Genomic DNA, 25,627 nt, shown 5'->3' on the forward strand with positions numbered 1-25,627 from the left:
AAGTTTAGCTATAACACCACTAAGAACTTTGCCATATAGTCTCATCAAGCACAACTTGCTACAGTTAAGTGATTACAAAAAGTTTTCTGAAGTACCAGTTCCCATGGTCAGAAAATTTCCTACAAGTTTCAACAATACTGGAGAAAAGCTTATGGAATCTAACTTCAATATATTAATATCAAGAATGCAAAGAAACTCAGAAGAAGAAAGCCTTTTAAAAATAATTCCTCATGGCAAGCAAAATAGGCATCCAGGAATATGAGCTTTAACTAATGCAAGTAAAAGATATTTGAAGTTTTTTAAAATGGAATACAAGATGTGAAATAAAAACATTGGCTGTACTCATAATCTGCTTTTATTTCATTTATGCCTATTTATAAATGATTTCCATAAACACTTCCTATTGAACCAAGATTGATGGTGTCCATATGAATATATCACGGATTGTTTTCCTGGACAGCAGCATCAGAGGCTCAAGAAATGACAGCCAGCACATACCAGATGGTCCCAAGCTTGACAATGCAGAAGCTGTAATGGCTTCTGGTTTAAAGAATGGGGGAAGTCTACACAAACCAACAGTTGTTCCTGTAGTTTTCCTCAACCACCACCTTCTGCATGAAGTTTAAAAAGAAACAAACCACCAGTATGGTACCCATTTTACATTTCATGTGCCAGAGGCGAGAAAGCAGAACACTGAACATCCATAAAAGATAACTGACTACTGAACTAATCATCACAGTAAAACATCCAAATCAAAACAGTTTCCCTTCCCCATTACCACAGATGCAGAGAACCACATAACTGATTGGACCCATCTTATTCTAAATAACTGACATGGGAATGGCTGGAAAGGGGGCAACAGAACTGCCTTTTGATCTTACCTCCTGTCAAGCCAGTTACATTATACTCAACAAATATAGCATCTGAAATAACAAATTTAGTAAAAAGTTACTTTTTGGCTCCTACGTGGATAGAAGACAGAACTGGATTTTTTACAAGTTCATAATAGCTGCAGTACATGAAAAAAGTGTTCTTCTAGATTTTAGAAAACATCCAGGCTTACAGAAACAGTTCCAAACTGATCAGAGCTTTCGTATAATTTCTCATGGATTTACATTATATACTAAAATATGGCACTTACATGGTCTCAGAATACATAATAAAATATTTTACTTGAAATTAATCTAATTGGAACACCTTTCTACTTTTTTTTTTGCAGAAATGTCTTGCAAAAGTGATATGTTTGACAAACGCTCATTTTTTTAAAACAGCTTATTAAGATTTCTGGTTAGACTCTGACTCTAAGTACCTTTTCCAACTCAAAAAGATGGTAATTTTCCTGATGTTTGTATGGACTGTCTAAATGAAGGCCCAAAACCAATTTCTCCTACCTGACATCATTAGACTAAATAGTTTGTTCTGGTTTTATTCAGTAACTACATACACACATACACATCATAGCTCAGTTCAGTATTTTACTAACTGCAGTTGTTTGCCATCACATGGTTTAGATATCAGACAAGAAATATTTCAAAGCATAAGAGCATCATTACCTGCTGCACTGACACAATTTACACTAGAAGTAAGCGCAGAAGAGAATCTGAAGATTTTTCCAGATCCTGAGTGCACATTCAAAATCAGTCAGATTGGGCTTTTAAAGACCTTTAACTGCTTGCAAAAATCCTACCTTTTTCCATCAGAGTAAAAGAAACCTACTAAATGTGCATTTAAACATGTATTTTACCAGTTAAAATGATATGTATGGGTTTACCAGGCAGTAATAGCAATGTTTTCCAATCCAAAAGTTGCTTAAACTTACTTTTTGGAGATGAAAACCTTTATTTGATCTTCACCTCCTTTCCCCCATAAACATATACAGGGTATGTACAATCATGATTTATCACTGGCAAGATCCCGTGCATGAAATTTCTGCACTCAGAGGACAGAATATCCATGAGATGTGGGAGATTTTAAGTAAAATCTTATGCCAGCAAATAATGGAATCTCTTAATATTAAGAGGTGTTTGATTTCAATACAGTTTTAAACCTTAGAACAGAATCAACAATGTATTTTAATCAGGTACCTTTTCAAGTATTCCCAGCATGAAGTACCAGTTGCCTGAGGGTTATGAAATAATACTAAAAACTTTATAATCATTCATTGATTTAGTTTTGAGCATAGTATATCATTTGAATCCAATGGGAACATAAAGAGCTATTTGTGAGGTCAACCACAGTACAGACAGAGGCTGACACGGTATCGATGGCAAGGTGGAAAGAAATTGCCAAATACAGCAGATCAATACCTCGTTTCACTGTTACACCCTTCTGCAGACATAAAATATCTATCTTTACAGCTACGAAAATAATAATAATGAAAGTGGGAGATAAATGCTTCCCTCAAGGTAAACTATTTGATTAGCTGAGGGCAAAGGTGACAAGAGCAGTTACACTAAAGTAACTTTACAGTCTTAAATAAAAATGGTGGGAAGAGCAGCAGATAAAAGGGCAAAATGAAGCTGAACAAGTTCTAGGAGATAAAGATGTAATTCTTTTGGAAATTGGAGTAGCATGTATACAAAAGGCAAAAAACAGCTAAGCTAAATAAGGTAGAGCAGAGTTTCTTCCCATAATCAGACTCCAGTAAATAATCACAAGTTATTTGAAATTACAGCACTATAATTTTCTATCCAGAAGGCTTCAAATATATGCTTAATCTGGGCCATACTTCAAATGCCAATAAATGCTCATAGCCATGTTTTGCACCTCACTAGAGAACCTAACAGAATACAGTAAAACACGACAGTGCTTTTCAGCCTTGGCTGGAGGAAAGAGGATCATCTGATATTTTGGATGCTCTTGGTCATTACAGGTAATTAAATAATTTAAGAAATGGATGAATTATTAAAAGTATGACAGCCCAACCCTGCTTTGCCTGAAGGCTGCATAAGTTTGATCATCAACTGCAAGGGAAGGGAAACAAGCTTTAGGCAATATCTGTTTGACCTGTCTAAGCTTCACTAACCTGGGTCAGCTGAAACTGAATCTTCTCTGACGCAAAAGAAAAAAAAGCATGATAATTATTCAACAAATGTTTTCAAAATCTAAAAATAAAATTGGAAGTAGGCCCTGTACTGCACCTCCAGCAGAGACGTTTCACTATGGCTTTATTTAAAAAATGCTAATTTCCATCTGAAACTTCTAAGATTATAAACTCAGTTCAGAACCAGAAGACTAAAGGGTTTGGGTGGCTACCTAGCTTTCTGAAACTTAATAGTCTGCAAACAAGCTTCTCAGGATTTCTCTTTAGAAAGATATTAATTCAAACCCCAAAATACAATTCACATGAAGTTTTCTTTTTCTACAGAAAACAGGAAGGATTTTCAAAACCTACTTTTCCTCATCTCTGTGGGCAAATTTAATTTTCCTGAATGCTACAGAAATATTTGAAAAAATATGTAAAGAACTATCACCACCTTTTTTAGAAATTCATGTCTAACACAGGATTTTTAAATGACTGTTTTCTTTGTCTCAGTGTTGCTGTTTGAGAACATACTCATGTGCCGCGGCCAGGTGGAGGGGAGAAACACACCGATGCGATGCGAGTAAAAGAAGCTCCATTTATTGCCTCTATCAGCGCTACTAATATACAGTAAAAACTTTCTTGTACACGCGATCACGCAGAATATGATTGGATCCTCCGCCTTGTTCACGAGGCTGGCACGAGTCTTGTCTCTGCAGTCATTGGTTGCCAATCCATGCTCATTGGTTGCTACATATGACGATAATCATTTCTAAGTTTTGCTTTTCTGTAGCCCTGGAATTCCGTTATTCTGATAAGCTTGGCACATAGTACTTCTATTTTCCTCTCCTCAAGGACACTGTAACTGCTACAGCTACTTCCCATGCCTGCAACCCCCATCACTCATGTTTAATAACAGTCTAGGCTTGGAAACTAGAGAAAAGAGGCTGCTCACCAGGGAAAGTGGAACTTAGCAAGAACCATATACTGTGCTCATATTCTTCCTGAGAAGAGAGGGGGAAATTTAGTGTTCTGAGGCAGACAAGGAATCCAAATTCCTCTAAAGGTATTGATACTCCAATACCTTTTAGGAACTGTGAAGTCTCTTCAAATGATACAAGTTGAATTGGTTAAAGTATAATGAAGAAATAAAGCAGAGGGGTAATTAGGTAGATAAAAATACTGTTTTACCAGAGTAAAAATCTAATTTAGACAACCACAAAAATTTTCTAAAATGCACGGCCTATGAGAGTCTGTAAAATAAACAACCAGTGGGGCAGCTTGCCCCAGTTCTAGGATGTTCCTTGTCCACCATGAGCTGGCAGGACACCCATGGCTGTCACCTGGCAGGAGCCAGAGCAGTGAGCCCAGGTTAAGGTCAGGGTTCATGGAACCATCTCCCACACTCAGGTCCCACAGGGTGCTGTGCACTGGGAACAGCCACTGCACTGAGGCTGGGAGAGACGTGAGCTTCCATTTCAAACCTACAAAACCGTGAAATAACAGACAAAAGAGGAAAAAAAAACCAGAAAAAAAAAAATAAACAGCTTTCCAATATTCAGAACTGGGACACGCACAGCTCACCATACAACTCTCTCATGTAGTGGACCACCAGGATAGAAGTAAACTGAAGACCTTTAGATCCCTGGCATTGAACTTTCCTTACACTGCTCCCATCCACAAGAGCCTCCCAGGCCATCATCCACATCCACCATCCATTTGTGTTTTGAGCAGCCATTCTCCTCACATCCTTAGCTCCAAGATCTTTGTAGATTTCAATATGTGAAGTATAGATCTGTCCTTATTTACAGCAAAAAACAAGTGGCTGAATGTAAAACAACGTTTAATAAATCTGCAGAGCCTAAAGTACCAATATAATTCCAAGCAGGAAGATAGACATGCACTTCTTAATTAAGTGGGTGATGTTCTAGTTAAAACAAAAAGACAACCCTGGGCCATAGCTAAGATTAAGCACATTCTCTTGCAAAAGAAGCTCTGACTATTATCGACGTAAAGACTTTAAATCACAAAAAATAAACCATCTAATAGTCTGTATTCAATAGTAAGTAGAAAGTCAGGACACAGACTGATTTGGATTAACACATTTTCAGTTATAACAAGAAATTTTACAGAGGATTAGTATCTTGATGGTCTGATCAATACTAGGCACTGCTGCTATTACAGATGAAGAGAAAATTACCCCTCCAGTAATAAAGTGTGTGTCTCGGTTCTCCTTCATTTGCCGAGTCCATTACTGTAATGGTTCCAGCATTAGCAGCTGAGGCAATTTACACAGCAGGAATGTGATGAATTTAAAAGCAAGAAACATTTGCCACTCATTCTTTCTTGTATTTAATTCTGCATATGCAAGGCTTCTACCTGACCATTTCCAATATACAAATCATGTGTTATGTGACTATCAACACTATTTCTTAATTATTGTCCCATTAATAATGGGAAGGTCCAATAATGTGATTACCACAAAAATTGCTACTGGCATATTGGTTGCTGATTCTGCTAAAACTTGCACACCATTTACCTAAGCAGAAATATGACATGACAAGAAGCTTATTTAACTGCATCTAAGCTGTTTCATTAATTTTCCTAAATACAATTTCTAAAAGAATCTAATCTGTCAATTAGAAAATTTTGTTTTCTTTGGTTCTTTTTAATAATATTTTTTATCTAAAGAGGTAGAACAATCCCCAGAAACAATAAATCATTGTAATATTAGAACAAACCATGGCAACAATGCTTAAAGTTTTTAAACTTCATTGTATGGTACAGGCACCATCATTCAGCATTAATTCTAAAACCAAACCTTAATCATGCTTTGAAGTGCATTGAGAATACTTGTCTAATTTTCCTTGAGCATTAGTATGTTGAAGCAACCTGTTTTACCTTGTGAATATGTATTATTTTGCAGGCAACAAAAATAAGGATGATGCAGGAAATAAAACCTTCAATGATAACTCAGCCGAAACTCAGTATATTCCATTTTTCTCCTCGTAAATAAAATACATACAAAGCTTTGTGTTATTTAAAGCTTTAAATTTCCTTGCCACTTTGTCCAACATGTCTCACAAATGTGATACTGCATATGAATATCTTTGTAAAAGCCCTTGTGAATATTCAGATATGTGCACATTGATGCATTTATTATTTGTACAATAAATTTATTGGACTGGGGTCCCAGCTGTGCTGGGATCTGTATAAACATAACAGTAGTGTCTGTGGAATACATTCTCTGCAGCCAGTATTCACAGTAATGTAAATTAGCATAAACAGCTACATAAGGTAATTGAGAACTGGCTTTAGTGGTCTATTCCAAAGACCCATCAAGGCAATATCTTTACTTTAAAAGAAAATAATACTCCACACTAGCTGAGTATTCTCTCTTAAACCTGGTAATGGCATCTGGTAATGGGTGTTAACATGCAAGAGTGGCAGAGGAAGCATATACAGGAAATAACCAGAACTTGGCCTCTCTCATACTGAAACTTACTTTAAAAAAATCCACTTTGAATAAATAAGTCTCAAGAACATTAAGTCTTACATTAAATATTAACTTTTTAAACTTATCAATCCAGATAATAAACATTCTAAAAGCAAAAAACTTTCTTCCCAAGCCTAAAAGGAGCAAATAGCCTTCTTAGATCACCAAATAGGAAGTTCATTTGGTTTCACTTTGCATTGTGCATTTCTACACTCAGTGAAAACGAAGTGACCAACTCTGACTAACAGTGTAAAGAAAAAAGACTCAAAATAACTATGAACTGTATTAATCAAGATGGAATTCTAAGCTAAAACAAACAAGCATGAACAATCCCACAAGAGATTGTTTCATAAAAAGGCCTTTTCAGCTAATGAGCAACATCTACTCTAACAGTTCTGGTTTTATGCACAGAAGTAATACTTGCTATGGGGAAGACCAGAGTAGCTGATGCCTTGCAACAGCTCCAAAGGTATCTTTAGAAATTTCAGAGTAGTTGTATTTTGCTGTCCACTTAAGACTTGGAGAAATATTCTACAGGACATTAGCAATGCCCCATATGGCATTCAGAACAGATGAGTAGTTGACTTCTAGCTATGGTTTTCCTGATTTTCTTTCAGACCCTCTTCCCAAGAATGAATTTGCATCCTCCTCCTCTTGACTTGGAACACCAAATAGCACAAACAATTTCATTTCTGCTACACATTTAATCTTACTCAACCCAACTGAGTGATCTGCAAAGTGGAAATTGCTGTATGACAGCACTGCACTCTACAGAACTTCTACCACATGTACTTGGAACAGAAATGTTCTTCTATAACAGCATAAATCAAAACTTGCTATATACAAGAAAATTCGAGCCAGAGAAAAGTTTATCACATATAAGAAACATACTACATAATTACAAAGCAAAAGCCAATCAGTGGGATTCTGACAGACAGCATTTAACTGTACACAATTACAGCAAAACAAGAACTTTTATTCAGGATTTAATTCTGGAAAACAAGAGACATTGCCAGAAGATACATAATCCAAACCAGCCTCCTTACCCAACCACTTCCCTCTCAGTAGTAGGCCTCATAAATCTTAGTCTCCAGAAGAGGTTGGGTTAACCTCACTAATATTTGGATTGCTAAAAAATATTTTAATCAGTACCTAAATGGAAGTCTTGGCAGAACTACCACAATAAAGACACTGTTCCTTTGTCTTCAGCATTTCTCAGGTGATCAACATAAGCTAGGAATGGCTAAACCCAAGGACTGAAGGGTGACTTGACACACTGCCAGGAGCCCAGAGATTACATCTCCAATTAAGTTGTAGAAAACAATCAGTATGAGGATGCTTCCATGGGAAAAAAAAACCACTTATAGTCCTTCTAGCATATCCCCTCCTTTTCCCATTGCCGCTTTCTCCTTTGGCAGCCTTTATTCTGAGACATTCTACTGGCTCATTTTGATTCACTTTCAATATACGCAGCTTCTCTCAAGTAGTACCCAGCTTACCACATCCCTCTAAGGCATTCTGTAAGTACTGAAACCTTTAAGCTCTCTGTAAGAATCTTTTATCTTTCATCCCTCTCTGTCTGTGCACCCACAACATCGAGTTGTGTCTACAGCAGTACTCTTGCACTCGACCTCAAGTTTTTCTCATACATTGTTCTTGACAGCTCTTCAAGTGCCTTTCCCCCTAGAGCCTTTGCCAACCATCCTTTCACCCCACACAGGTATCCCTGAGCTATTATCTTATCAAGGGCCATTATTCTCCTAACTCAAATGATTCCCAAACACATTCAGGAAGACCCACTGACAAGACAAAGGCCCTTGGATGGACAGCACAAATATACATGTTTTTAAAAAGTATGGGTTGAGGGGTTTCCCGCGCAACGTATTCGATGGGACAACTGCATATGTTTTGACATACGTGGAAAGGGCAGAACACAAACGTAACACTAAAATTGCTGTCCCTCAGCAACTTGGGATAGCAGAAAGACAAATTACAAAATGACCAGGTAGTTCTTAAGGAGTTGTTATGAAACTTACTAGGGCAAAGAGACCCAAAGTTTTCTAGTAAAATACTTAGCTGGAAACTTACATCAGATCTTTTCCCTGCCTTTCCATGGAACAGTATATTTAATACTGCATAGTAAATTAACAGCAATACCAAAACGAGCACGCTCCCTGTTCAGGTGTATGAGATTAGCATTTTCAAAGGCATTTTCTAAATTTATAATGGCATTAGCCTTCCTTTCACTAACACCTCTAATATCGGTACCGTGCTTTCAAACAAGTCGCTTACTGGTTCTCAGTGCTACTGTTTTGTAAACAAAATCAGCACAAGTACAACAACCATTAACAGTTGAAGTAAAATATTGTACAATGTAGTAAAACAAGCCTTTCAAAGGCACCTGAAACAGCAACTATTCAGCACTCCTGCTTGCTTCCACAGACAGTGAAATAGCATCTTCAGTGTAAGCATGTAACAGCATTGCATCTAAACATGTGAATAAGAAAACAAACATTATAAAGCTCGGGCGGTATAAGAGACTTAAAAATATTTATTTAGGTCATGCTTAGTGTAGAGTACTTTTGAATTTAAGAATTAGGCGCAGTTACACAGTGCATCATCTCACTGTGAACGTATCGACAAAAACAAACACACGGTCCTTGCATCATGTTTTTCATATACCACAGAACAGTCTTTTAAACTGAAATATCTTGCCCAGCTGGCACACGCCTTTACCACTAGCTCCTGTTAACGCTGTAGGAGGTGCCCCTCATTCAGAGGAGGGGGATCGGACATTTCCAGCTCAAGCAGAGCCCCCAGCCCGGGCAGCCCTGCGGAGCCCCGTGGCGGTGCTGGGCACACGCGGCCGTGCGGAGCTCACCCCGGCTCCGTGACCGCGCCGAGCCCGGGGCCGGGGCTCCTTCCTTCTCACAATGAACTTCACGGCGGCCTCGGAGTCCCCTCGCTCGGGGCTCCAGTACTGGAGCTACCGGAGCCCCGGTGGGCTCTACCCCGCACAGCCCCACGAGCGGCGGGGAGGGCTGGCCACGGGCACACACGCTCCTCGGGGCTGCGGGGAGCAGGAAGCAAACGGAAGGTACCTTCAGTTCTTTCTCCCGCTCCCCTGCTCTCCTCTTCATTGTGCCGCCTTAGCCGTCCGCCCGGAGCGGAGCAGCACCGCGGGACCGCGGAAGCCCCGCGCAGCTCCGCCGGCAGCGGCCGGACCGCGGCTCCGCAGGCAGTGCGCGGCTCCGCCCCGAACTTCAAGTCCCGGCAGGCTCAGGTCGGCCCGGAAGGGGAAGGGCCCGGTTGGCGGCGGCGGCAGCTGCTAACGGAGCGCTGAGGAGCCCGGGGCTGGCGGGGGCTGTGAGTACGGGGGGAGCTTCTCCTCCTCTGGGCACGGCGCGGGGAGGAGCGGGGCGCTGGAGCTGCCCGCGGCTGTGGCGCCGTGTCCTGCAGCGGGCGGTCCCCAGCGGGGCTGGCGGGACCCGCGGGCTGCGGTTCCAGAGCCGAGCGGCTCCTCCTGGCTCGGTGGCCGTGGGAAGAGACGGGAGACTCAGCTTTTGGATCAGAGTGGCCCTGTAGGCCTGTGTTTGTACCGGGAAGGGCCGCTGGGCTGAAGCGGGAGCTGAGCTCCTGTGCCCGAGGGCGGGCAGCCCGGGCGGTGTAGGCGTTCCTCCCGGAGCGAGCGCTGCCTTCCCTGCGGGCCTGCCCTTCAGCCCCGTCAGCCGCCGCCGCAACTGGCGCGGCTGAGTCAAAACTGGGAAGCTTTGTTCAGTATGTGGAAGGCAAGACCAGGTTGTTTGGATTTTTCTGTGTTGAAGTAGGACTTACAGGTCTGAGAGATGTTTCTTCCCTTAGGATGTTGTGATCCCATTTCCTAAAATTTCCCATATCGTGTCTCTTTTTTTCCCCGTCCGCCTCCCAAGACACACAGCACTGCAACACGTGATATTTGAAAGATGATATGTGTGTGTATTTCAGGTTATAAATGAGATTATTTTAGGTTACAAGACCAATAAAGTGCAAGCATGTATATTTTAAAGACTCAATAGAGGGGGAACTTAGGCTGGAAATACATTATGATAAGCTAAGATAGATGGGTGGTCTCTCCCACCTCCTTTTTAAAATTCCCTCTACTAGGGAAGTGGAGTAGGATTTTGTAACAAAAGGATCATCTTGGCCATGTCTGACACTCAAATTCAAAAACCATGTTGAAACAATTAAGTTGTAATTCTTGTGATTTCACTAGAAACCCCCTCACTGCAAGTCACCTATAGCCCCATTGGCTGAGAACTTTCAAAAGATTCAGTAATCCCCACTCAGTTTTGCTACCTTTGAATGATGTTGGTACAAAAGCACATGTCTGTGAGTTATATAGGAATCTGGACCTAAAGCATGAGCTTTGATAAGTATTAATTTTATTAGTGTCAGACTTTTATATCAGTGCAAAGTTGTGTGCAGTTTTTTGTAGTAAATTTTCAGATACAGGTAGTGATAGAACCACTTTTGTAGGTAGTGAAGTGTGGAAGAGAGTTACAGTTTCCTTTAACTTCAGTAGTTATATCGAAAATTCTTGCTTATACCTAACCTGAAGTTCTTATGGGTTAATCCCGGAGATATGGGGAATATTCCTCTCTTTGTACACTGAGCTCTCTAGTTTTGAGAAACAATCTGTGCTGAAGTGATTGTAGGTTATCCTTTCTTGGAAATAAAGCCTGGTTTAAGTTTTTGAGGTTGAGGATGGCATGTGGATCTGTCCAGATGCAAATACAAATTTATATCTCTCTCACTTTGTTATGCTTTCTTTTAGGAAATGCTGCACTTTTAAGTACCATAACTTTTGCAGCAATGTTGCTGTACAGTTTTGTCAGATGTAATCACTTTGGAAATGCTTTCAAAAGTAACACACAATGCCATGGAGAAATCTCGTATGCTTTTAGAAATAACCCTGGAACTGGACTGCAAGGAAAAGTAATTTTGTTTAAGTGTTTGTGATTGACACTGAGATAATATTCAAAGAGGAGCTGTAACATATGTAACACATGCTTTGATGTTTGAAGTGTCCTCTCTCAAAGCAGCAGCATAACTGGTGGTTATTAGTGATTATTAAAGACATGGGTATGTTACTAATCAGGCAAATAAGTTGCCAAGCCAAATTCTAAATCTGTAATTATATTTGGCCTCCTTAAAACTAAGAGGCATGTTTGTACTATTTCTGTCTAAAACCACTGTATCTGATAAAACCAATTAATATGGTTGGCTTTTCATTTTCTTTTTCTGTGGCCCATGACAGAAAAAATAGCTGAATGCTTAATTTCTGACACTTTGTAATGGAGATGAAACAATTCTTTCTCTTCCTTTTGAAAATTTGACCTTCTAAGTTTTCAGGACACTTTAGATTTGAAGTTGCTTTATTTTGTCACTTCAAATCATGTCATGTTGCCAGTTAAAATTGGCTTTGTGTGCATCTCTGCTGTGTTAGTTTGCTTACAGCTCAAGTATTTCTGTGGTTTTGCTGCAGCCAGTAATGGATTGCTACTGACAAAAGTTGTTTGTTTATTTGAGTGACAAGCATGTGTTGTTTTGTCTCTGTTTTTAAGTGAGTAGATTTCTCTCATACTGAAGATAACAGGTAGGTATCCATAGTAAAGTTTCTTCAGCAAATAGTGAAAGCCAGTAATGTTTGTCAGCCTGTTACTGTACTGGAGTTTTTGAAGCCTGATTTTGATAGATCACAAACATTGTGGAGTCGTGCTGATAAAATTCTTGTTTAGCTCTTGATGCCCAAAAAAGCCTCTGTCATTTTTGACTTGTGAAAGCAAGGACAACCACATTCTAGAAAGATGTATAGTGGTAGCATCTTCCCCTTGCTACCATCATGAACCAAATTTAACTGATTCTCTGGAGGTAAAATGTCTGTTTCCCTTTGATCCCAGTTGCTGTAGCCATACTGGTGCAGGGACATATAACAGTAACCACAATAATGAACCTAGACCTGAGTGAAGCCAATGACTGCAGAGAGAGCTAATTTAACAAATTACAAGGAAGTTTGGAGGATTTTGTAAGAGCAATGCAAAAAGAGCTGAGGATGCCGAGGAGCTGGATTCCAATGGGTGTGTGTTTGCATTGCCAATTGTGCCATTGGCTGAGTGGTGTGGACATCAACATCCCAGAGCAGTATTCTCTGTCACTGACAGCATTGAAACTGCAACCATATTGCAAGTCTGCAACTGCAGATCAGTTCACTTCTATGGTCATGATAAGGAAACATTTGTTCCACATGGAGGAAAAATGTGTTCCTGTTTATTCATAAACAGTGAAGTCTGGAAATAATATTTTATCATAAATTTTAGTGATGAAACAACCAAAAGATTAAAAGCAAGACTGACTTGTTGGAAACTAAATTTCCATTAATCCCTTTTGTTTCTTTAGAACAAAACCATAAGGAGAGTTATTTATGATGGAAGAAAAAGCTTAGGCAGCACTTTTGATTATGATTGAATTAACAGATATTTCATGGGCTGTCTGTTGATTGTACCATGTTGCTTCTGCCCTCTGATGCAAGTCTCTAGTAGCATCACTGCTAATTTCCCAGTGCTCTCCTAGATGGTTCTGGATTGACTGAGGATTTATATCACCTGAAGAGTGTAACCATGGTTTTGGGGGTAAGACTGTCAAAAGGCCTTCATGTCTCTCCTTTTCCTGTTGTTTCAGCGTTACTTGACTCAGTGATCAACGTGTAATTTTCTGCACCAGAAGACAAGAAGGAAACAGCATTTGTTAAGAAGTACGTTTATATATTACACCAAAACAAATGTAGTACTTTCTCACATTAATACTTTCCTAATCTCATTTGTCATGTAGCTAAGCTTTCTGTTGCTGCAAGATAGAATCATGTTCAGATTTATGAGAATCATTCATAGGAGACTTTCTGTCTTAAAAAGTAATTTCTTATATGACAGTGATTGAAAGAAGACTAGGACAATGCCAGACAACACTGGAATGACTTCATAACCCCCAGCACCTGTTTCAAAGAGTTCCATTCATAACATGGAAGATGGCATTACTCATCCACCATTCAATGCCTTAAGCTTTTACCTCTCTTAAAATGAACAAACAATTTTAAAAACCCCAACTAAACAAAAAACCCACAGGTCCCCTTCCCACTTCCACTTGGAAATATGGCCTTAGCCCAAAGATTCCTGAAAACAACAGAGCTAGAACTTAAAAAGCTATTTGTACATGTATTAAATAGAATTGGAGCTACTGCACAGCAAAGGTGTATCTTGTGAATGGATTGAAACTGCCATGAAATTGAGAACTTCAGAGTGTAGATTGCAATCTAGTTGAAATACTATTCAGAAGTCTGTCATTTCAGTGAGTTTGCCATAACTTTTGCCTTCATTTCATATGGTGTATTGTTCTAGTCTCAGTTTAAATAACAGATGAAGAGGAATTTCATTTGAATTTTGTTATCCCTAGATAAGCCATGCCTGCTGCAGCTGATGTAACTGTGGGGGACCTGCCTGTGAGACATACAGGTCTAACTCCAGCTGGAACTGAAGGATTACAAGGTTTGTACCAGCTGCTATTTATTACAGCTACAGACTTTGATCAGTGGCTTCTTTAGTTTCTTTCTAAAAATGTTTCTGATGTTGCCACTCACAAAATTAAGTTCAAATACCATTCAAAATCTGGGTTAAATTGTGAAAGATGCTGTGACCCATTCTATGTTCAAGTTGCTTGTTATAAGAGGGGAGTTGGTGTGAGATGGTAAAAACTGAAAATGTCATTGAGCTGTAACATTCATACTTCCAGAAGAAAAGAGAATTTTTTTTCTGAATCGAGGACAAGGCCAGATCCATTTCACAAAATGGGAACCAAAAGTATTATGTGATTCTGCTATGTTACTCAGCTGCTATTAGAATGGAACAACTGGGCTTAGTCTTGTATCTGAGTAAATTTACAGAATTATGAGTTAATTTTTTCAAGCTTCAAGATAATATGTTAACTTTGGAACAGATTAGAAAGAATCCCTTAGGTAATGCTTATTTTGAGATAGTGTCTTTGGCAGAGCCTGGTTACTTGGTAAACTGTTACCTTTGTGTTGTCTAGTGTGAAAACAGGTTGCTGTATAATTTTAATTGCTATGTTTTTTAATCTGTAATAGGAAGGCAAAAGGAAGTGATTAAAATGACTATAAATCCAAAAAAATTAACAGACTTGTACAAGTGTAAAGTATAAAATTACTTGAAAAGTTGGGGGGGGCTCAGTACTTCAAAATGAGTTTTGACTTGGAGCTACATGTTGTTGATTGCATTGAAGGTAATTTAAAGTTGTCTTGGTTTGGGTAGAATCATCAACTGCACAGAATATAAAAGCTCAACAAGCTAGGTAACAAATCAGCCAAGAAGAACTGGAGGACAGGTTTCTTCATGTACATGATGATCACATCTTACTCAAGCAGCATGCAAATGAGCAAGAGGAGAAAGCTAAAAGGTATGGGGGTTAATACTTTTATTTTAGCTTACAGTAATATTTTTGCCCTTTAAAATGAATTGAAAATGTTGATTTCTCTCAGAGCACTTTTTAAGCAGTAGCAAAAATCACTCTTTGAAATTAATTATTTTTAATTTCTGGTTATGTCTGTGTATGTATGTCTTTGTGGTGGACTGTATTAGATTTCCATGCACTGAGCTACAGTGCTGTCTGTCACTTTGGAGCTGGTACCTTGTGCACAGAGCTATGCTCTTAGAGTGTTCTGGGAACTGTAGAAGAGGCTGTGGAAGCCTAATGATTCATCAGGAATGTCATTCTAGAATCAAAATTGTACATACAGTGAGATTCCACCCCTGTTATTAAACTTAGTGCTGTGCTGGCAAACCAATGTGGGCTCAGCAGAGCTGGTCATGGTATTACTGCATTACAGGAGGGCTGATTAATCCAAAAGCACTGTGACTCTGTGCTCACATTGTGCTGTACTTAGTAAAGTCATGCTGCAGCCAAACAAGGTGGTGTCAGAAATCAAAAGATTCATAAAGGGGCATCTGAAAATATTGCTTCTGTAGATGGGACTACTTCATAATTTAAGTCCAAAGAATTCTTTCCTTCTGACTCAGTGTTCAGTGAGTCAGGAACAAATTGGCCAGCATGACATAACTTCCATCTTTTCTGTCAGGCTGTTGTCAAATCCAAGATGGTGGAACAAATGAAATGTTTGCTTATTCCAAAGGGATTTCCTGTGTTTCTGTTAGATGCCTTACCAAATGCACTCATCATCCACTTAGTTAGCATTACACAGAATGTTCAAATTGGAATACCTGAATTAATGCTTTATGGCACAGAAAATAAAAAATAGTGTTTGCTAGTGAAAAAACTTAACTCCTCAAGTTTAATTTCTTTTCCAGCATTCTTTGCCAGAGCCCTTTTAACTAGAAATTTGGAATGAATTTGCAGTGGAAGAGCATTGAAAAAACTCCATGTAAACAAAAAACCTGCTTACAGGCAAGTAACATTCTGTGACATCCTGAAGTTATTAGGGATTTTTTTTTGTTTCACTTTTGTTCTTTTAAGTAGAAGCTTCTGTCCACAAGTATACAAAAAATAAAACAAGTCCTTTTAAACAAATGAAGTGTGTCCTTATTTTCAGTTTTCTTTCTGGGCCTTCAAAAATAGATTTCCTGTAAACTAGATACAGGTCTCAAAGATGTGCAGCCGACTTTGTAAAGTCTTGAACTTGTCTCTCTCATCAAAGCCACCTTTTCTTTCTTTATATGCCAAGATTTTTGCATTCACTTCTGGGTATGTTTTCTGTTCATGCATGTTACATCACCCCCACGTGCCCTCACTGCCTTTTGTTCTGGCTTACCAATGTTACCAAGGGGAATCAAAGGTACAACCTTTCAGATACCAAAAGCAAAATTTGTATCCTTCTAAAGACAGATGACAGCCATGACCTCTGTATCTAATTACATTCTGCAGCTAACTGTTCCTTCTCCAAAGCACACTGGAAATATTTGCCATGTATAAAATTGAGTATGGTAATGAGAACTGTTAAGTCTTTTTTTCCAGAGTACCTTCTTAAATATCTCCACCTATATATTTCAGCCACTTTAGATATGGAATATATATTTAAATCCCAAAATACTAGAAATTGTATATAATTGGAATGTTGCATATTATTAGCATTCTTTCAATAGTTGAATGTTCTGTGGAATTGTAGCTTTTATAGTTTGCCCCACCACATCCCAAATCTGTAACTTTACTTAACAGCATGCAGAGGTTCCTATATAAGGTCATGCGTTAAAAATTACATTTAAGCACCATATGGAGTAAATATGTGTCCTCTCTTTACTAACCTTAAATGATAAGCCTTAGGAAACTGTTATTTGTCAGTGCTATAAAGCAGATTGCTGCACAGTGGTTTCAATTATCTTCAAAGAGTTCTTCACAGGCAGTAATAGTTATATCAAAACCTGAAATTTATTATTTAGGTTCTATGCTGAAGTCTTCACAGTGATTATGTTCCTTTCAGCAGAATGCTTTTTATGCTGACTTTTCACATTCTTTTTCATCTTTTTTATTATTTTCCCCAGAATGACCACCAAGTTAATACAGCTTGTTAATGATAAAAAAAAGTCTGAACAGGTTGGTGGCGGCCCCAAGTGGCTGGGTCAGGCCTGGAGCTGGAAGAAAGGATTGTGCATTGACAAGAAAAAGTTCATGAGCTTGAGAAACAAAATGAGAGCCTCCCCTTTCAGCTGATGAGCAGCTCCAGATTCCAGTCCACAGACCTTGTCCATACAGCTGGGTTAAATCTTTTATTAGCAGTGGTCTCAGAAAAGTGAGCGAGGCTGCTGATATGCCAGAGCACACAAGGAAAGGTGTAATTCACATTTATTAAAAACAATGGTTTATATCCCTAACAATTGCTTCACTGTAGCAAGTCCATACTCTTTTTTTGTACATCAGTGGGCAATAATAGTACCTGCAGGCAGAAAGATTGTTCTTTCCCCTTGTTCTTGTATTTATTTATAGTAGTCATGATCACTTGCTTGCCTTTGAAGTCCTTATTATGAGAATCCACAGTAGTTGGGGTTAAACAAAAGTACAGATTTGAGAACACAGTAGCTATCAGGCAAGTTTTCTAATAGTTAAAATCTTTAGACTTCCTTAGTAAAACTTCTCTGCATGTTAAAGGGTTATAAAAGTAGTGTATGAAAAAGTTTAGTGTTTTCATGTTATAACAAAGTTTCACATCTGTAGTTTGTTTGCACATGTTTTTCCTTTTTTAATTTCAAGGTTTGTTCTAGTCTCCTGATACGTGTGTGCACAGCACTGCAGACTTGAAAAATCTCTCACACGTGTGGGCTTTGAAAAGCAAATACTACAATGCAGCCATCTCTAATGGTGCTTTTTGCTCTTGAGATTTTCTGCTTGAGGCAGGCTCCCTCTCAGGCCTTTACTCACTGTAGTTACATTGGGAAATCACTTTAAAACTTTCATATATTCATAGGAACATTTGTAGAAGTAGTTGTACTCAGTTAACCTATACACTGAACAGATAATATATTTTTAAAACCCTCAATAGCTACAGCACTGATTCAAACCTGAGTCAGCAGAATTGTCTCCTTAACTTCCAGACATCATGGATCAAGCTGGTGGCCAGTTACACCCTCACACCCACACAGTATTACATTGATTCAGGTGTATGATAACAGCAACAATTCTCATGTTTTCAGATAAAAAATATGTGTTTGTTTCTACCAATTTGCCTCTCTAATCTATTTGTAGTGGAAGTTTTAATGATTTTCATACACCTATGTTTTTACGCTTCATATCATTGATTGGGCAGTTTTATTTCCAAAATCAATTTGTTTGGTTTTTGTCTTAACAGTGCAAAAATAGGTTGGAAATATAATAAATTTATTCAGGCCCAGTGCTACCAGATAGAAGAGGGACTTGGTTCTGGGAATACAGATCAAATGTTGGTATGACAGAGTGGGAGGGCTTATCTTGGTATAAAAACAGATCCAGATCTAGATGTCCTGTGCAGAACTAGGTTTGGGACCATATTGATTAAGGCAGAGATTCTTAAACTGAAGCAAACATGAGTAATTTAAAAAAAAAAACCAACCAAAAAAAAGGAAAAGTTGTTCACAGAAGGTCCAGCTTAGATAGCAATATTCAGAAATTTCATAGAAGTTCTGATGTCTGTTTTCTAAAGCCTTGTCCAAACCAGAGGGGATTCTGGTAATTTGAGTTCTCTGAATATGCAATTTCTTGAACACATTTTCTTAAGGTGAAGACGTAGTAGAAATCTAGTAACCAATACTCAGAACTTGAACACAGTAGCATTGTCTTCCATAAGCACAGAGAATACTTTCTATAATATTCATTAAACATAGACTATTTCATATTTTTGTCTTGCATATGTCCTCATCCTGCCCTTTTGATCAATGATGATAAACCCAACAGACTGGTGTTGGATTTGTGCCCTCTTTTTTTTAAAGACTGCTGAACTCTTAGATTGCTCAGTCAAACCTCTCAAATCATTTTTAGTGCAGATCAGAAAACATGCAGGACACTTATCCAAAAATAAAATGCCTGGAAAAGTTCAGGAGATCTTGGCTGTCTCTAGGTTATGAAGAGACAAAAAAAATCCACAAAGAATAAATATACCTTACTGTGTCTGCCTTATGTTTGGCTGCTTTAAAAATACCATACCAAATTGATCCAAAAGATCTTCAATATAATTCCTGCAAAATTTTAGGTATAAGTTCATAGCAAACAATTTAATGTTCATTACTGCCCATGGGTAATTTAACAATGGTAGAAAGCTATTGGCCTTGTATGAGGGTAGAGTAGCAAATTAGGTGTAGCTGTGCAGTGCAGCAAAGGCAAACATGCATGCAGAATGTGTTAATAATAGAGCCTCTATTAGTTAAGTCTTTTTTCTTTCTCTTTTTTACTTAAAAAAAAAAAGGATACAAAATTCTGCATCTTTGCATGTATTTTCCCCTTTTTGACTGTTTCCTTTAGTGGTGTTAAGGATCTAGTATGGCATGATCCTGCAGTCCCTGCTGGTTTGATTTCAATGGAAGTTCTCCTTGATGAGAAATATCATCAGTTCCTTAGCTGCCATTCAAGGGAGGGACCCCGTTATTATGTGTGAGCATTCTTTTTTGCATCAGTGGTGCTACATAAATAATACATCATAATGTTTGCTATTAAATTATTCACAGTCATAAGTCTCCCCTATTCAGAATTTACTTTATATAGTTTAAATAGGTTAAAGAAGTTGTTATATAAATAATGTCTCAGTCTGTCCCTACAGTGAATTTAGAAAATATTTTAAATATTTTTTCATTATTTGAAAGTAATCCGTTTTGAAGAACTGTGCTTCATTTTTGTATGAACACTCTTCTTCAAGTACAGCAGACAGAAACCAAGGATAACATTTAAATTTGATGTCAACTAGCATATTTATGTGAAAACTTTTAAGGAGTCTGAAAGTAAAGATGAACTTCAAATTCAGCTTTAAAAAATCTTCAGATAAAGCTATGCTCTAAAAAGTAGTGCAGATTCTTGTTTATGTTCATCAAATTACTTGTATCCAAACCATGACACTTCACCTAAGTTACTATCTGTGAGTTAAGTTCTGAAATTATTTCCTTTATAGTCTATTTCTAGTTTGAAACCTGATAGTAGATATGTTAGTATTTGAGAGATGCTGTGTTTGACTGAAAATACTGGGAAATAAATTGAAAAATGTCCACCAGTACATTTGTAGAATAGTGTGTGTTCTATAATTTTGCCACCAGAATACTTTATGGAAGACTTAATCCTCGTGTTTTCCAGGTAATGTATTTTTTATGATGAATGCCCAGAGCCAGAACTTAAAGAAATCCATGAATGTTATATTTTGGACACTTTCATTAGCTTGCTTTCTTGGGAGTGTTGTAACTGCCATCTAGAACAGTCTATATGAGTTGTTTTATTGCACAAGTAATCCTACAGGTTTTGTGTCATTCTTATTTTTAATTTTTGTATCAGCAAAGATATATCAATACTGGAATACTGGAGAAAAACCTGGACATTTGGGTGACCAATAAGGTCATCTTAGTTCATCTTTGTAGCTTATGTTTTTGAATTTTGATATTATTAGCAGCTTTTTCATGTGTTTTGTCAGAAAACACATGGCTGTCATCCTGCTACATACCCACCTAAAGACAGAGTTGAAATTCTTTAGGAGCTGTGCGATGCCAGCTCCTAAAGAAGCCTGTGTAGATCCCACCAATCTCCTTGCTGCAGCACCATTTGATGTCAGCCTGCTGTTAGATTTCTGCCAAACTTTAGGAAAACATTCTTTATTTTGCTATATGTTTAAGAAGGTCTTGTGATTGAAATAACTGTAGTTACCAAATAGTGAAGCAGCCGCAGGTGATCATTAGTCCACCATCAATAAGGAAGGGAGGTGCTGGTTATCCTGAGTCCTGTATCCACAAATATCCAGTAATATTTTAAAGCTGCTTTTGCAGCTTCACTGCAGTTTCTGTCTAACTAGAGCTACATACAAGAGTTGAGTTCACATGCTGTACTCCTTGAGATGATTATTCTAATGTGGCTGCAATCAATGTTTTTTTTTTCTATATTTAATTGGAGTTTGTTTGGGGATTCGTTCAGGAATGTAGAAATCTGCCTTAAGGGACAAACTTGGGCTATGGATTATTAGACTAAACACATTTTAAGTACAAAATTTATCTACAATTAGCTTGACTGTTTGTAATGAAAAGATGGCTGAAACCACAGTCTTGTGGTTTGATGTCTGTGGTACCCAGTGTGCAAGGTAAAATATTAATTCTAAATAAAAGAATTTTGCAAACAGGTATCTTCAAATTACTTAATAACTCATAGTACTTTCCAAAAATATCTTTAAAGCCACCCTAGACTGCTTTTGTGAAACAGGTATTTGCATGTTTGTGCTTTTTGCTTTGTGTTTTATTTAGTTGATCTTTTAATGAAAAAAGCTTATTTGCTTGTCAGTTTTTAATTGCTTTGGCATTTTTTACTGCATTGTTACTCTGGATTTAAACCTATTAGCTGTGTTACTTAAATCAATTAGATGTATGTAGATCTGTTAGATAGTACTGCACATTCACGTTCTCTGCTTGGGACTATGTCTTGGACATTGGTGTATTTGGGGTTGAGAACAATTAGCTGAAGAGCCTTTTGTTTATTTTGCCAGACAGAGGGGAAGTGACCCTGAGAAGTTTGGTGGTGATAATTTACTTGCTTGCTTTTCAGTTCTGAGTATGAACAGGTAAAAGTTTTTGAGTCACTAATCCAGTAAATACAAGAGTCAGGACTCCTTAAGAGTAGTCTCAGTATTGTATCCATGTCCTGCTCATATGGAAGCAAAGACAAGATGCAAGGGATGTGGTTTAATTAGACCTCAATTTTATTAGCTTAGCCATCTGGGATTTACTGGCATAAATTTGTACAGTGGAGGTCAAGATCCTTTCTTTAATCATTTCCTTCTGGTGTAAGTTGCTATCAGTGCCCCATTCCCACGCAGCTGGTCCCCAGCCTGTTATTGAGACTCCACTCTATGTGCTTTTAATCCAAATGATAAGAGGTCTGGAAGAGAGATTGTCTCTTTGGTGTAGTTCAGACATTAACCCCAAAGATAATCCTTAGCTTTTTTTAAGAGTCACTTTCTCCTAACTTTGTTTTCCATTTCAGACTTTTAAAGCCAGCACAAAGATGATGCTTAAAGGAAGGATAGAGTTCATGTTCCTTATTTCTGCAGTTGTGGTAGAAGGCATAGAGCTAGGATCAGTTTGCCCATTAATTCATTTTATTGCCTCCAAAGGGATATTAGTTCCTTTTCTTTTTCTGACTTCTGTTCAGCTCTACTTCCATGTGTCCAGGTTCTGTGGCAATTATTTTTTTAATTTTTATTTTTTGACATTTTGGGTGCTAAAGAAAATATTGCTTGAGCTATCTCAGTACAAGTTTAGCTTTATACATTACTTTGAGGTTAGTATTTGTTTTAGTGAAAAATACTAGTTAATTTATATAAATTTCTGTATATAACCCCTTTGGATTAAGTAATATCCAAATACCTGGGCAGATGTTCAGGGAGCAGAACATACCTACCTGAGAGGGAGAAGCCTGTGTAGATCATCATTTTCTATTCTACTGGTTTGTGACTTCATTTCTAGAAGAATGATCCTTCCCAACAAAGTTTTTCTCAATTAACTGTGCCTTACCCACGAAATCTGAGAAGATCTCATTGTTCAACAGCAAGCTCTTTTTCATATACCTGGATGCAATGGACATTTCTTAGGCATATTTTATTTAAATAAATAAAGAAATTGTGATCAATGTAATGCAATAATTCGTAATTAATTGCACATGCTTTCTCTAGCTCTTACAATTGCAAGAATTGAAATGATCCAAATAAAAAGAAATTTTTCACTTCTGAATTAGAATAATTTGCTCCATAATATTAATATCTAAAACCTGTTTGAATCAAATGCCATTTCATTCACTGTTGAAAAAATAGTTAATGTTGACTGTCAGAAGCTAAGGAGTTTACATCTGTACATCATAAATTTCACTATCATCTGCTCCTTTTTCTACTTAAAAAGAAAAAAAAAGTCCCCTGCTTAAAAAAGAAAGGAAAAAAAGGGGCCTTTGAAGGCATCAGACCCTTTTGTTTGATGTGTGGAACAAGATTAATAAAAACGTGCCACTGCATTGGCTTTTAAATAGCTAGCATGAGACAGTGCTGCTGTCTATACTCACCACAACTTTAATTTATGTAGATAACATGTTTTAGACACATGATAATTTTAGCTTTGAGTTAGGCCTGTTTCTTGGGGAAGATCTCAGATTTGTGACTGTGTTTATCTTTTGTGCAAGGACAACAAACTGGGTAATGCCAAAACACAACAGCATTTGATATTTTGAAGAATAAAAGGAAAATATTTCACGTATCCAGCTGGTTTACAGATGTGTAAGCTTTGTACTCCATTCTCTTGCTCCAGCATGGCATTGTGACCGTATGTCCAATACATCTAAAATTGATGAATATTGGAAGAGAAAATGCCTTTTCAAATGTTAAGGATTTTTTTTATTTATAATAATTTATATAATTACAAATCATTATCAAATCTTGTCGTTGTAATCTTGGAATTGTAAGAATATCTACATAAATATTAAATTATTTTCATGTAGTTGACACACCTGCAGCATGTTTGAGTCCAGGCCTTCAGTTGTTACAAGTTGCTAAGACCCTTTTATTAGCAGAATTTGATATGTTTAAACTATAAGAGAGAATTAATAAAAATTATATTCTGCTGGCACCAAATACTTCAGATGGTGGAAAAGTGAATGGGGAACAAATAATCTCTTTAAGTGTAGGATGAAAGTTTTTTCTGTCATGTCCTGTTTTATACAATAATCAAAGATGTTGATGTATTGTTTAAAGCTGCTGTATCTTAATGTTTATTCACCTACATTCTGTAATGTCAGTTATAGAAGAAGAAATTAATTTGGGCATTACACACTGAATCTCCCACATTTTTGGAATTGAACAAGCTGGTGCAGAAAGCTGATTTGCAAAACAAGTTCAACTTTTCAAAAGCTCATGATATATTTCTTTTTAAATTTGAAGACTAAACCTTTGGGACAGTGTGGAAATTATCAAGGTTGTAAACAACTGGTTGAGAAAAGCAGCTCTCTTTCAGCAATCGAATGGAAATTTCTCTAGTTTCAAGAGATACTTGGAATTTGGTCAGTACATTTCTCTACTTTTATCACATAAGCCAGTGTAAATGGAGAAAAAATGTACACAGTTCTTGATTTTGAGTCAATACTGAGTACATGAAAATGAACTACATATTACACTTCTCTCAAGCTGCTCCAAATGGAGGAAGGATTTTTAGCCTTAAATTTTGGGCTTTTTTTAGAAGAGTCTAGGAGGTCATCCCGGGCAGATTGTGAAGAATAAACTAGGCTATCTGGCCACTAAAAAAGACTCCTGATGATTTAAAGAGAGAGCTTTGACTTAAATATACTAATTTACCAAAAAAAGGGGTACCAGACCACCCTCATTTTATCAGTCTTTGATAAAGTTAGGGAGGTTTGGCTGTTTTGTTCTCCGTGATTCAATTTTAACTTGTGTTCTTATGTTCATGGAATTATTTTAAAGGGCTACTATAAGTAACGATTTTCTTTATAAAAAGAACAGTTTTATGAAAATATCACCAGAATGTACAATTACAGCTCTTGCCTTCTTTTTCCCATGTGTGTTTGGAGAAGTGTGTGTGCATGTGGAGGTGGTATGATTGGCTGCTTGGAAATGGGAGAGTTCCTGTGAGTAGGGGAATACTAACTGCACAGAGCTCTGTAAAGTGTCCTAGCTTTATGAGCTGGAAGCACCAGGAATCCCTGAAACCTCTTACTGCTCTTACCCTTTAGCATTCTACATCACACTTGTGCCATTAGATTTTTGTTCCATTCCTTTTTCCCCTGTGTTGTTTCATTTCTACCTTTTGCTGTGCTTTGCCTTCTTCCCTTCTTTGGTGTAGTACCTATATCCTTTCCACCAAATCAGGTCTTCTGTCAGCAGCTCAAATCTAGTTTTTCATAGGGTGAGCTATGTAAATTCCAGGGGGGACAGGTTTCACGTGCCTTTTTGGGTTCTTAAATAGAAAGCAATAAATAAACTGTTCCATTTTAAATCATATGCAACTTTCTGGTAATTTACAACAAACATTGAGTGCTTTTGCCTCTTTCTTGGCAGCAGCTGAATGAAAACATGGGCTTAGGACTCAAACTGCTATTTGAAGACATTGTTTCTAATATTCACAGTGAAAGTTGCATTTTGGAGAAGGATGACTGTTTTCTGTGGCTTTTTCTTGTTAGAGAATGGATCCAATGCTTTTCCAATTTCAAATAATTTGAATCTTTGAGACACGTCTACTAAATGTGAATAACTGTAAAATCCAAAATTTCTAGTTTAGATGGCACATAACATAGTTACCTATTACAACTACTTTGTAAGAAATAGTATATTGAAAAAACTGAACTTAACT

At 37.6% G+C, this 25,627-nt stretch overlaps 1 protein-coding gene and 1 long non-coding RNA gene across 4 annotated transcripts in view; one reads left to right on the forward strand and one right to left on the reverse strand.

Moving 5' to 3' along the window:
- The window catches only part of FTO (FTO alpha-ketoglutarate dependent dioxygenase), a 229,820-nt gene extending 219,999 nt beyond the window's left edge, over window positions 1-9,821 (reverse strand). Inside the window, exon 1 of one of the 2 annotated variants that reach the window (XM_030956383.1) lies at window positions 9,620-9,821. In XM_030956383.1, the coding sequence (XP_030812243.1) occupies window positions 9,620-9,658 (39 nt within the window). In that variant the 5' untranslated portion in view covers window positions 9,659-9,821. The remainder of the gene's footprint in view (window positions 1-9,619) is intronic. The other variant, XM_030956384.1, reaches the window with a different exon arrangement.
- On the forward strand, window positions 9,807-16,030 carry LOC115908083. 2 transcript variants are annotated; one of them, XR_004061087.1, is made up of 5 exons: window positions 9,807-9,884; window positions 13,236-13,308; window positions 14,004-14,095; window positions 14,876-15,020; window positions 15,929-16,030. It is a non-coding gene; the product is annotated as an uncharacterized LOC115908083 (long non-coding RNA). The 2 variants fall into 2 exon arrangements; XR_004061088.1 differs by lacking the exon at window positions 9,807-9,884 and adding an exon at window positions 9,898-11,492.
- Window positions 16,031-25,627: the final 9,597 nt, after the last annotated feature.

The sequence above is a fragment of the Camarhynchus parvulus genome, chromosome 11, assembly GCF_901933205.1.
Source record: "Camarhynchus parvulus chromosome 11, STF_HiC, whole genome shotgun sequence".
Taxonomy (NCBI): Eukaryota; Metazoa; Chordata; class Aves; order Passeriformes; family Thraupidae; genus Camarhynchus; species Camarhynchus parvulus.